The sequence below is a fragment of the Diadema antillarum genome, unplaced genomic scaffold, assembly GCF_040938485.1.
Source record: "Diadema antillarum isolate AM-2024a unplaced genomic scaffold, OU_Dant_1.0 seq00000550_RagTag, whole genome shotgun sequence".
In the NCBI taxonomy this organism is placed as follows: domain Eukaryota; kingdom Metazoa; phylum Echinodermata; class Echinoidea; order Diadematoida; family Diadematidae; genus Diadema; species Diadema antillarum.
This window is the reverse complement of record NW_027271495.1, coordinates 759,789-773,876: the sequence shown is the minus strand read 5'-3', so window position 1 is coordinate 773,876 and position 14,088 is coordinate 759,789. Positions and strand designations below refer to the sequence as shown.

At 38.1% G+C, this 14,088-nt stretch overlaps 1 protein-coding gene across 1 annotated transcript in view; it reads right to left on the bottom strand.

The window, feature by feature from the left end:
- LOC139734913 (proline-serine-threonine phosphatase-interacting protein 1-like) overlaps positions 1-14,088 on the bottom strand; it is a 91,516-nt gene that overhangs the window by 36,305 nt on the left and 41,123 nt on the right. Inside the window, exons 6-7 of the mRNA XM_071645693.1 lie at positions 8,928-9,026; positions 5,137-5,182 (exon numbers count right to left, since the gene is read on the bottom strand). Of these exons, the coding sequence (XP_071501794.1) occupies positions 5,137-5,182; positions 8,928-9,026 (145 nt within the window). The remainder of the gene's footprint in view (positions 1-5,136; positions 5,183-8,927; positions 9,027-14,088) is intronic.

Below are 14,088 nucleotides of genomic sequence, written 5' to 3'. Positions count from 1 at the left end.
CAAATTGAGCAATTTTGAGATGGTTTTGAAACAGTCAGAAGTCTAACAAGTATGAGTAACCAGCTAAATTAGATTTTGAAAAAAAATAACTCAAGTACAGAGTGTTTGGCTTTCACTCAATAACATTTGTTACAATGACTGTACAGCAAGTATTTGAAGCTACAGTGATTGAGTGTGGTGACTGTGCACATCATCTGGGCATGAACAATCACTATAAATAATCTACAAAGTTCCATCTCCCCTTTAACTTTGCAATTTTAACAGGTAATTTGAACATTTAAAATATATCTGTGCTACACACATTTCCAACACGGTTTTCATAATTTGTGGTGTCAAATGCAATGACAGAGTTGTGAGGTAAATGACGCCAGTTTACTTTCTACTTTGCTATGTGATTATCAAGGGGGCGAGGGACGGGTCATCTCTCACATATAGGCGCTACCCATCCTCATCCGAACACCTCAGAAATGGACCCTTCATATCATATCATGTCACATCCTATTTTCATCTCTAACGGCTGTCAATCATAACCCTAAATTTCTTCACCAGGAGCAGCACATACCCTAAATGGTGGGTGTGTGTTGTTGTTGTTTTTTACTACGGTACCACACCCAAAATGGCATTTTGAATAAATCTTTCTTACGCTGGATGGAAAACATCAACACTTTCCTGACATACAGTAAGGAATTCACTTTTAAACAGATGTCAGATTTAAATGTATCTATACAGCAAAACTTACAAATGATCCTGTTATTCTCATAAATTTTACTTTTCTGACAGTCCAAATTGTATTTTGTGAAATCTACGGCACCTAAATGGTGATGGAAAGAAATTTTTTTTTTAAAAACTCCTTTTTTTTGAGAAAAATCAATTATATCATGTCTAGAAACAGATCCTTTTCAATGTTTGTTTGTTTGTTTTTTAAGGGTGGTGTAAGGAGAGAGAGACCCCTTGTGGTATTCAAAGGAAACCAAAACCAAAAGAGAAATGTGGGTTGAGTGAAAGCAGCAACACTATTAGAAAACATCAGTGAAAGTTTGAGGAAAATCAGACAATAGATGCAAAAGTTATGAATTTTTAAAGCGGTTCCAACACCAAAACTTTAGTAATTCATAACTTTTGCATCAACCGTCTGATTATCCTCAAACTTTCACTGATGTGTTAGACTACTAATGTTGCTGCTTTCACTCAATCCACATTTCTCTTTGGGTCTTGGTTTCCTTTAACAATGGATATCATTGTTAACTTGTGAAAACATTGGCAAACTCTAAACTTCTTTAACTTTCTCACTTTATGAGCAGTTTTTTTCCACAGCTCCTGCATATTCTGTCTACTATTTGCATGAGAGTTAATTTGATCATGAAGGGGCAATGCACTTTAGATGGGGATGGGAGGCGTCCATGATATCGTCTCTAGGAAGCATCTGAAATGCGACTGCACCAAATGAGGTGAAACCCAAGAGCACACAGGCATTGAGTATTTGCAAGACAGATTGAGAAAATATTTGCTTGATTTATTGCAGCACCCTTGAAAGTATGGAGCTTGTGGAAATATCACACATGTGGTGAGAAAAGCAAAGCAAATACCACGTATTTTCTCTGTTTACTATTGATAAATGCGTCATCCGACTTGGAATGAAACTATTAAAGGTCTCTGAAAACATTGTACTAGGGAAGCAAATTACCCTGCAGCACCGAAGTACATCTTCGAGAATCACTATAGCATCAATCAAAACTGCACTGAGCACTAATCATATCATAATACCTAAATCATGAAATTTTCATACTTTTATTTATGGTGATTTTATTACTAGTTTTGCATTGATACTGATTGTATTTATTTTACATTATTCCTCTATGGCTGCATTTATCATCTTTCCCATGTTTGAAATACATTTCAATACCCACTATCCAAATGCGTTTGCAAAGGCATTTTGGATCGCGTTTCTTGAGTCATTGCATTTATCAACCCTATCGAGAGTTGAGAGGGAGGCCTTGTCACTGCATAGTTTTATTGCGCTGTTTGACCTGAGGAGCAGAGGTCGTGTTGTTGGCATTGGTAGGTCTGAGCTATAAAGCATGTTTAAGAATGGCTTTGCATTTATTATCTTCAGAGAAATACGTTTCTGACTGAAACGCATTTGAGATTGCACTTTCTTCAGCATTTCAGAAAGGCAAAAAATCTAACCCCATAATCAAATACAGCTTTGTGTTTATCATCTGCCCAAAATCTCCCTGAAAGATGTTTGGAAACCTTCATTCTACCCCAGAAGTGAGTTGATAAACGCACCCCATGTAGTACGTACACACTTGGGACTCCCACGCACCAGGAACATCACAGTAATAAAACATGGCACATTGATCATATTCTCCATTCTCTTGTTATTGGTTTTGCTTGTAGCTTTGCTCTCAACCTCAAGGAAGCAGGTTAAAGGGACAGTATAGTATTGGTTGAAGTCAGGATTCAGCCTTTAACTTATTGTGAGATAATATTAAAAGAAACCACTTATGAAATGTTACAGAGCATACCATTCTGAGAGAAATTTAAAGTTATTTGATGAAAAATCAGTTTTGAAATGGCTAAGATATCCACAAACAGAGTAGAATAAAGAGATTCTAATAAAAGGTTGTCACACCTTTTATAAGTATTGCTTGTTTTGGATAGCTTGGCCATTTCCAAACCAATTTCAGCAAATAAATGTAGAATTCCTCTTGGAACATACATGCTCTTTCATGATTCATATGAAGTTTCTCATTATCTCACAAAAAAAAAAGAAAAAGAGAGAGAAAAGTTAGAAACCTAGAGCCAAGTCTCAACCAAAACTATACCATCCCTTAAAATGAGCAATGTCAGTCTACTCATATTTCTGGTTAAGTTCTACCTCAGCACGTAATCAATATCATGGTTATATTCGGAGGAGGCTGTCAGTGAAACCTTTCCCATAAACTGGCTTTCTTGGAGGACACATAAAGAAGCATTTGATGTGGTCACAATGACATTTCATAATTACCAAAATACCAAAACAGCACAATTATGATTTAGGATCTCCAATATCAATTTTGTTTCGATCATTTAAAGGATGCTGTGACCAAGTATTGGAAAGCAGTCTGACTTGTCCGAACAACTTTGAAGCCCATGTACTGTACACGCCAGGCATGGGGATGAGGCATGCCGTAGTAGTGCAGTGACCCACCCCTTTAATAAGCCAGTTTGTAATTAGCTCATCTGCACGTTGGTACAAATGACCATTCTATTAGGCACTTCACTCATATTCAAATCAACATAATGCGTACCGGTAAGTTTGCCCGGCATAACAATTTATGGAATTTGTGTTAAACAAAAAATGATCTTGCATAGCGAGACCAGGGCCCTGTTTCATAAAGCTGTTCGTAAAGTTACGAACAACTTACGAGCGACTGGTGATCGGTTCTGATGTGCTATACTTATCAGAATTTCAATAATTCAGCACAAGAACTGATCACCAGTCGCTCGTAAGTCGTTCGTAACATTACGAACAGCTTTATGAAACACCCCCCAGGTGACCAGAGTGGTCGTCAAACAACCCTCGAGGGAAGCATCCATTTCTTTGTTGTGTATTGAATGCATTAAAACATGTTTATATTCATATTGCCAAATACCAGGTTTGCAGTCAGGTGGATGTAATCGCAAGTATCATGTACAAGGATTGCATGAATAATCATTATATGACAGATGCTTATCTCCGTGAATTTAAAAACCATCATGCGTTTTGGTACCAATGACCTTTTCCTGCTCATGCGCAAAGTAGAACTACGAATTGGCTTATTGCTTGACATTCTTACACCCTTTCTGGGCTGTTTGCCTTGAAGATCAGCCAGCCAATACTCAACATTTGCAACATTTCTCATCAACATCACTTGATCGCACCATATAATGTGCAAAGGGTACCAAACAGGAAACCATATAGAAATGATTACCCATATTACCTGAACTCTGGCCTCTTTGTATGTGCATGCTACGAAAACAATGGTATATTACATGCCTGAGGGGTGGATGAATAATGTCATACGGAGGGGGAGGGGCAGCGGGTATAATACTGAGTATTGGTACTCACTGTGCAGACAAAGTCAAGTAAACATCCAAAAATAGAGACATTTAGTGAGCTGAATTTTGAGAAGCAGATCATGAGGGTTACATGTGGGCGGTTGGCTGGATACTACATACTGTACACTACAGGTGAAATTTCCCCTGATTGCTGAAATAGCCTACAATATGATTACCGTGCTCTACGACCAGGTGCTTCCGGGAGATGAACGGAAAACACAAAATATGCCTGGGATGAATGTGTTGGATTTTCCTGTTTCATTTGATCATTATATGTTTCCTATTGCTCAAATATGAAAAAGAGGAGGACCCACTTATCGACACAGTATAAAGTGACAGGAACTGATATGCACTTCATACTGACATCATACAGAGAGAGTTCAATTGCAGAATATATCAGATGTACACTTTGTTTAAGTTACAATCCAATGCTGCGGCTGTCCTATTTCATTACTTATCTAAAAATGTGGTCTTTAAATTGTATATCAAATTTTCTTCTTTGAAAGAGAATACTCATATCTCAGAATGGTTATGTCCCCCCCCCCCCCAAAAAAAAAAAAAAAGGTAACAGAAGTGAACATCAGTGTTTCAAAAAAAGTTGACTATCATACTACCACACTACAGCACATATTACCGACAGTCATAACTCTTCCCCATCAGCTTTCATAAGGCAGGCAGAATGTTTCATTAACATTCCCATGACTGCTGGCTTTAACATCCCATTAACATTGTGTATGAACATGTTGCCAACAGAACAGGAAGAGTTAACCAGAGTCCCATGGGCTTTAGTTCAGACTTCACTGCACAGGATTTTTATCCTACCACAGGTAACTACTACAACTGATGTTGAAGCTCAGCAAATGAGCAAATGCCAAAAAGAAAAAAAAATTCGTGTGAACATCACTGACACTTACACACTCAGAACTGTCTTACAAAAAAAAAAGGTTGGAATTTGCCTCAACTGTGTTGACAGGTGGATCTGGCATTCAATAAAGGATTCAAGGAATGAATGAATTAAAGTAAGCAAACAAACTGGCTTAACAGGAAACTTACCTGCTGATTCAAGCGCAGTGCCACATCTTTCTTTCTTTGCTTGAAGCTGCAATGATGAAACAGAGATAACAAAGATGCATAATGAGGAACAAATTTGTAGGACACTGAGACATTAAAGGTAAAATCCCTTTAATTTCAGTCATGCTACTGCTGTGTATTTTATAAGTCTGGATGTGGTTCCATGTTTTCAACTGGAAGTATAGACCGATTCGGGTTCGTTGAGGGCAGCAGACAATTTGTGGCACTGGGCGCAGCCATTAGCTCAAATTGCGGTGTCTCAGCTTACCCCCCCTCCTCTCCCCCACCCCACGGGCAACATGTTTATCGCGCACTTGCAACAAAGGTTCGCATACTAAGCAAGCATTCGCGCACTCAGTACGAGACGCCCATTGGCTAAAGCAACCATGCATCAGTTTTTCATTCCGTGCGCGTGCTAATGAAGGGAGAGGGGTGGGGGAGTGGGAGGGGGGGTCGGCTGAGACACCGCAGTAATGGCGCTGCCCATGCCAAAAATACACATAGCGCGTCACAGAATCGGTCTATACAAGATATTTCATGCTGTTACGACAGCTGGTTGATCACATATCTTCATATATCTTAAAAGTAAACAATATATTTTAAAAGTACACAAACATACAAACAAGCAATCATACACACATACATAAATACAAATATACATACCAACAGACAGACAGATGGACAGATACATGATACAAGTGCATAATATATACACCCTATATTTAACCACTCTACATACACACATACTGTATATAATGTCATTTATATGGCAGGGGTGCTATTCTGAATGTTTTTGACCGCAAAAATATCAACTGATTCTAACATAAATGCAATGTGCATACTGTAAAAGTGGATATTTTCGTGTGACTAATTTTTCGCGCTTGGCCAGGTAAGAAGAGTTTCGCGTGTTGTTAATGCCGCGGAATCAAGACATCCCGCACAGGAACATATGGCAAGCAAAACTATTCATGTGCTTTTATTTTCGCGCTAGTTTCTGGTTGCGCGAAATGCGCGAAAATTTCAACACCGTGAAAATTTCCACTTTTACAGTATTATGTGAGGGGCCTACAAATTATGTACATGTACTAGTACACAGTATTGGATATGAACAAGGTGCTTGATAATACGGTTTATAACAGACCTAAGTCTTGGCACACGTAATTTTACCACAATTGCAAAATAGTCAGGAAGTCCCAATTCTCAAAAAAAAAAAAAATAGGCTCTCTAAAATGTATGACATAATATACAATCTATCAAGTATTCAAACATTCCAATATAAAAGTGGCGAGTGATAGTGCAGAAATTTGATTGGAAAGAAGTTAATATGTGAGTAAGAAGTCATGAGTTCACTCTTCAAAATCTTTCAATTTGAGACCATTTTCCAAACTGGATTTGCACACACCTCAGACAACTTTCATGAGAGAATAACGAGGAATGGAACATTTTTTTCTTCTTTTTGATTAAGAGTTTCCTCTACTCGTAACATACTCTTATCACAATCCGAATTACGAGGTCTACTATCACCCAACCTCCAGTCAGAAGACACTGGTATGCTGGATTTCCCCCCTTCCCTTGTGTTGCCCGTGGAGACGGGAATGCTTATTAAAGTGGAATCTGTTTAATAAACTGCTGCACCTTGTGATGATGAGGGGTACCGAGAGAGGCAATCGACTCACATGACGGTGATGCCACCAACATCGCACGTGCACTTAGCACGCTCCTAACCAACGGATCTCCCAAACTGATGTTCATACTCACTCTCAGACAGAGAATTCACCTCCGACAGCATTCCGTTTTTCAAATGAAACTTTACTGATTGAATACTCTCTAAACTGATCGATCCCCAAGCCCTGCCTTGATAAACACTTTTATTATGAAGGCATTTCCGCCTCAAGCATTACAGTATTTTTACTATCATTCAACTCAAAAAAGGAACACATCACTTCAAAAATTTTGACACTTAAACCATCAGACATTCATTTGACACATTTATTTGGGAATTACAACAGTTGCTGTGTGCCCTCATTTGTTACAAGCCTACACCAATCTTCTCATCAATTTAGATAAACCAAAGTTATGGTGTTTTAAATATCATTTACTGTAAAAGTGGAAATTTTCGTGGTGTTGAAATTTTCGCGCATTTCGCGCAACCATAAACTTGCGCAAAAATAAAAGCACGCAAATATTTTTGCTCGCCATATGTTCCTGTGCATGATGTCTTGATTCCGCGGATCTAAAAACATGCGAAACTCTTCTTACCCAGCCAAGTGCGAAAACTTAGTCGCGTGAAAATATCTACTTTTACAGTAACTGAATAAAAAAATAACAGATCACTTCAAAAATTTTGACACTTAAAATATCAGACATTCATTTGACACATTTATTTGGGAATTACAACATAGTTGCTGTGTGCCCTCATTTGTTACAAGCCTATACCAATCTACTCATCAATTTAGATAAACCAAAGTTACAGTGTTTTAAATATCATTTAACTGAATAAAAAAAGAACAGATCACTTCAAAAATTTTGACACTTAAACATCAGACATCCACTTGATGCATTTATTTGGGAATTACAACATAGTTGGTGTGTGCCCTCATTTGTTACAAGCCTACCCTAATCTTCTCATCAATTTAGATAAACCAAAGTTACAGTGTTTTAAATATCATTTAACTGAATAAAAAAAGAAGAGATCACTTCAAAAATTTTGACACTTAAATATCAGACATCCACTTGATGCATTTATTTGGGAATTACAACATAGTTGGTGTGTGCCCTCATTTGTTACAAGCCTACCCTAATCTTCTCATCAATTTGGATAAACTAATAATGCCCCCCCCCCCCCAAAAAAAAAAAAAAGTCAACTCTTTCGTGAATTCATCTGAGGAATTGATATATGCTGTACATTAGCTTTGATTAGGAATATGATACCCTGGGGAAAAGATTGAGCTGCAATTCATGCAGAAAATGTGAATTCACAGACGGGTGGCAAATGTATTACTTCCTGACTAAAGCTAATGACGAACATCACATAACACTAATTCAAAGTATCATGATCATCTGCATGGCTATTGTAGCTTGGGGATGCTATGGTGATTATGTTGTGGCATTAACTTCTGGAGGTTCAGTCTAGAGTCCAACTCTTTCTGACCAACAACAACAGCAAAAAATGTATATGTAAAGTAGGAATCTTAGTCCTATCCATATCAATTAAAGCTGATAATATAGAAACAGCGAAATAACAGAAGGAATATGCAAAGTAATTTTTATGGGGAAATACTTGGGCATGATATGGTCAAGGTTATCGCTGTGTTTCCAGTATGCTGATGTGTTAGAATCTGTGGATATAGATGCAGGTGTGACAGCAGAAAAAAAAAATATGGTAAACTACCTTATTTGATTTAGTGTGTACCCTGCATCAGCAAATCACTGGGAAAGATTGCTTGAATCCCTTCTTATTGTACACTGTAGTCAGTAGACTGAGCACAGTTACTTACAGCTCCATATACCGTAGCTGCCATGGGTTTCACCAGGGAGGTAAGACAACTATCACATCAGAAGACCAAAGACTATTGTATTTGAGTCTTCATATTTTTCTACTGACATTTTTTTTAATAGTGGACTTAAAATTTTCATACCTTCACTGATGTTTCTCATTTGCTTAATTTCTTTGACTGAGGAAGACATTATGACTTTTTATTTATTACAAAAGATTATATTTTCTATCATTTATGATAAAACCACAGAAAAAGGTGGGGGGGGGGAGGTTATACCTTGTCTACTTCCTTGGGAGTGACCACCAGTCTCTGCTTCATGTAGTGGTCATCTGCCTGGTCATGATCTTTGCACCGGTTCTCATAGGTCTTTTTGGCCTGGGCACAGAAAACAAGAAAGAATGAATGAAAAAAAAATAAGAGAGAGAGGGAGTGAGGGTAAGATGAGGAGAGGGGAGAGGGGAGAGGGAAGAGGGGAGGGGGGAGGGGTGAACAAAGTTGTAACTGTTGAGGACGAGTCCCGAGTAAATTCGGGCAGGTGTCTGTGGGAAATGTGTGTTGTAGCAAAATAAGCCCGTCCTCAACGGGTTAATGTACAGTGCATAAAACTAGCTGCATTCAACTTTGCTTCATGGGTGTATTAACCCACTGACACATTTCATCCATGAGACATGTGTGCATTTACACCATGCATTCATGCTTATCAGTTTTGACAAGAGGGAGATACAGTCAAACCCACGAGGGAAAAATGAAATGTGGTCGTAATACACAGGTGGTTGTTGTAGACAGGTTCAATGCGATAGCCATGATTGTAATAGGCATTTTCATTGCTTTGTGTGATGACATGCTCATCCCAATACAAACTATGTCTACACTCATGTAAAGTCATTTACATGAACACACACACAAAAAAAAACACTAAACAAAATATATAATGACTGCTGTTACCTTTTGTACTTTCCTTTATAAATAACACAGTACATTTACATCCAAAGTACTTCCAACCAAGCATTAAATACTTTAGTTGACAAAGATTTCTCTATTAGATTACCATTCATGCCAACAGCATGTTTATTATTTGCTTTTTGTCACTCTTACAGTGTAACTTTTATTTTGTTTGCTTTTTTTTGTATGTGTTGACATGAATGTTTCTCATTCTGTGTCATTTCAGTCCTGACAAGGGCTGCAGAGCTAGCTACACAATAGTCCTGACAAGGGCCACAGGGTTAGCTAGCCCTGATAAGTGCTGCTGGGGTTAAATGACCATGGAAGGGGGCTATAAGGCACTGACAATGACCATAGGAGTTGATTACCCCAAAAAGGCTAGGGTGTTGGTTTTTTTTCTTCTTCTTCTTCTTATAGATGCTTTCCTAGAAACAACCCCTAAAAATATAAATTTAAAGTGATGGAGACTGTTGAGGTGACTGACATTTCCTGAAGAAGTGAGTGGTCATTGAGCACACTTAACGGTCACACTTTATGGTCACTTTTGACAGGTTGTTGCTTTAAATACAAGGTTTATAACTACCCCTGCACTTGTTTTCCCTGTAGTGGATTTCCATGTGGTTGCTTTGGGCAAGTGGTTGCTAGGGCAGGTTTGACTGTGTACCGTGAATCAAGAAATTTTTGTATGCAAGAAACTTTTGCCAATTTGGCAAGGAACCAAGACTTGCAAAAGAAAATTCACACGAGGAGTTTCTGTCTACACAGTGCATTGAATGCCAACTAGGGGTACAATGCTGTACACTGTCATGGTTGGCAATTTGCAAAAGTCTCATGCTGCAAAATGGCCACTGACTCTAATTTGCAAATGTTTAATGTCATGAATGTTCACAGAATTTTTATTTTCAAGAGAGTAGAAACAATCTAACTATAAAATCCTTGCATGGCACGCAGGGGAAAATGGCAAGCACTGAAAAACAGGAGCTAGAACCATGTCTGGTCATTTACTGCAATTTGAGAAGCCCATAGATTAGAGAGCTCTGTTACATGATTCATACTCCCCCTCAACAATGACTTTCACTTACTGTTTGTTCAGCTTTGTATCAAAACTGTCCTAGTGATTTGCTTTCACATTATTTCCTGTACTTATACACAAGTCTTCCAGTTACAGCATACGAGAGAAGAAGAGCAAAGACAATTAAAAACGAAATCTGATAAGGCAGTCATCAAGTTTCTTCGATCGAGGCACGACAGTTTTGTAAACGAGCCTGGAATATTCATTCTTACTATCACATATGAAACGCTCTAAGATTCATCCCTTTATACCCTTCCTGCCTTTAAAAACATCTCCTTAAAGTGAGATGCACTGCAAAGCACTGCTATATACACAGAGTTACAGAATGCCTTTCTCTCTATGTGTTAACAGATGCCATTAATCTTGGGCTGCATTTATCAACTTTCCCATGTTTGACACAGAGTTATATAAAACGTGTTTGCAAACACCTTTCGGATCGCATTTTTTGCATTGTTGCATTTATCAACTCTGTTGTAAGTCCACTGGAAGGCCTTGTCACTGCGCAGTTTGACGCAAGGAGCGTAGATGTGTACATGTAGAACAATTGGCAGTGGTTGGCATGGGCAGGTCCAAGCTATAAACGCATTTCAAAATGACGCATATTAAAACGACGCATATCTGGCTTTAACAAGTTTGCGATTGCACTTTCACCCCATTCCGAATGCATTTCTAACCCCATAATTAAAACACAGCTTTGCATTTATCAAATGCCCAAAACTACCCAAAAGTTGTTTGGAAACCTTAACTCTGTGCCAGAAGTCAACTGGATAAATGCATGCGAGCATTCACAGAGGATTAATGAAAGCATAGGGCCGTAATCATGTTTATTTTCAGGCAGCTAACTATATGCAAACTGATTGTAGAAATAAATACTGTAAAACAAGGAATGTTCGCGTGCATTTTAATTTCACGAATTTCGCGAACACCAAGATTCGCAATATGAAAATGCACGCAAAAGTTCTTGTCTACACTATATGCATTGAATGCCAGTGGCACTTTGCGAAAATTTCATGCCGCAAAAAAGGCCATCGGCTCCAATTCGCAAAAAAAATCATGCCCCGAATATATCATGTTTTAGAGTAGATAAACATTTAGTACTTATAAGGACTTTTTCATGCACTTATCAAAGGGGCAAAGATGACAAGTAGATGTCACTGCAACAAGGAAATTTGACCTCAGCTCTGATGCCATGGCTATTTTTGATCAAGGCTGGCTTCCTCACATTCCAATTCAAAAGCAGACTGTAATAGGAGTAGGTTCTACGAGGACTCTCAGACATCTTTCATCTCACCCCACAAGCAGGATAAATCTTGCATTTGGCACTCACTGCTCATGAGATTTTCACCTTAGGAACAGAATTGTACTGATTTGCACAATACTGCTAGTCAAGCAAGTTCACTTCCCAAGCAATCTAATGTGATAACTACACATCACTATTATACTTGTGAAACCATCTCACAAAAGAGCAGTTCGGTATAACATACTTTGCTTTTGAGAACTTCATCAACACTTGATATGACATATCCAGAAACACATTAAGGGGAAGTCCTTTTGAAAATGTCAAGAACAAAAGATGAAAAACCAAATAGCAATAGGCGTATTCAATAATTTGTATGGCATAGTCATATCAGTGTTAATGTAAAAGTTGTGTGTGTATGACTGTGTGTATGAATGTGCTGATATGGAAGTCTGTATACTGAGTTTGAAAGGGTTTCTAAACTTGTTGTTTTTGGTTTTGATTTGTTTGGTTGTTTTTTCTGGGGGGGCGATGGGAGTTAGAATAAGAATAAGTGGGCAGGTCCAAAAGATTCAGAGTAGATGGAAATTGATCAAGCACAAAACAGAGAATTTCAGTCATTTTTTTTTCTTCAAAATACTAGTACATTACAAGTCTTACAGCAGAGCTTTGCCATACAACTTGTGCTGACTATATTCTGCACCATTCTGGCAGTGGTGTTGATATTGTCACCCTGTCTTTGATACTTAAGTGTTTCACAGCAACAGTCTGCACCACTGCCCTTGAAGCACTTTGGCACTTCAACACTTCCACAGAGACCATTCCAAAGAAGAGAAACATGCGAGTCATGCTGGCAGCCTTCACAAACTGGCTGTCAAAACGACCATAACAAATCAAACATTTTTTTTTCCTTCATTTGTGCCCTTACAAATCTACACAAAAATGAAGCCCTCTTATGTGCCCATTCTACAGAGATGTTTTTTCATCTGTCACTCAGCAGAAGCAAAGTTTGTTGCTTCTGACCACCCATGAAAGTGTATCGGATGGCTGGTCTGATGAATCCGACTTGTGCTGGTCAACTATCAGGTCAGTGTCAGACACGCTGGGCGTGATCTGTTGAGGCAAGATCGTCCGATGAGGATCACACGAGCAATGTCTGGCACTGACATGATAGTTGAGCAACGCAATTCAGATTCATCAGACTGCAATGCGATACACTTCGGCGGGTGGAGGGAAGTAACAAAATTTGCCTCCGACGAGTGACCGATGAGAAGAAATCTCTGTGGAATGGGGGTATTAACTACTTTTAAGTGGCCTGTTGACATTCTATAGGATGTAAAACTTTTTTTTAAGTGAAAAAGTGAAGACAGCGAAAATAGTCTGGTAATACCAAAGTTTTACAAAAAAATCATGACTGGGCACATGCGCATGACTGTTAAATTAAAAATTGAATTAGGCATATGAGTGAAAGTCATATGAGCACACTTGGGGTAAAAGTTCTAGTAAGCTTTGATACACAGAATAGAATCAGACAATCACATTGGGTAGAGGTTTCAACAGAATCTGACCTATAAACATGTGAAAGAAAGCTAGGGGATTTTTATTGTTTCTCACGTTTTCACCATATAAATCAGTGCTGGTGCAACTATTGGCAGAGGCGACAATGTTTCCCATTAAATGTACACAAAATATTGACTAAATTTCCCTTTCTGATGGGAAAATAACAAGAAAAAGATACAGCACATCATTGTAGTCTCGTAATGACCTAGCAATTAATGACTTCTAGGTAGAAAGAGGTTGCAGTTGATATATGATCAACAACAACAGCAACAACAACAAGATATAATTTCAATCAAATTTCAGTGTACATACCAATAGGAGAGTTGGAAGGTGAGATCACCACCTCTTCCAATTTGTGTGTATTCATCACACAAAAAAAAGTGAAACTTTAAAATTCAATCGCAAACTTCATAGTTAATGTCTGATTTTAATGAAAAATTTTCCAATTCAAAGTAATATTTCCTTCAATACCAAATCATTAAACAGAACAACAATTTATGCACATTTCTGAAGGAAGCATAGCATCAAAAAGCACAGTTTGTATCTGGCATAACTAACAACACAGTACATACAAACAATATAAAACAAAACCAAAATAGAACATACAACACACAAAAAACAACAAC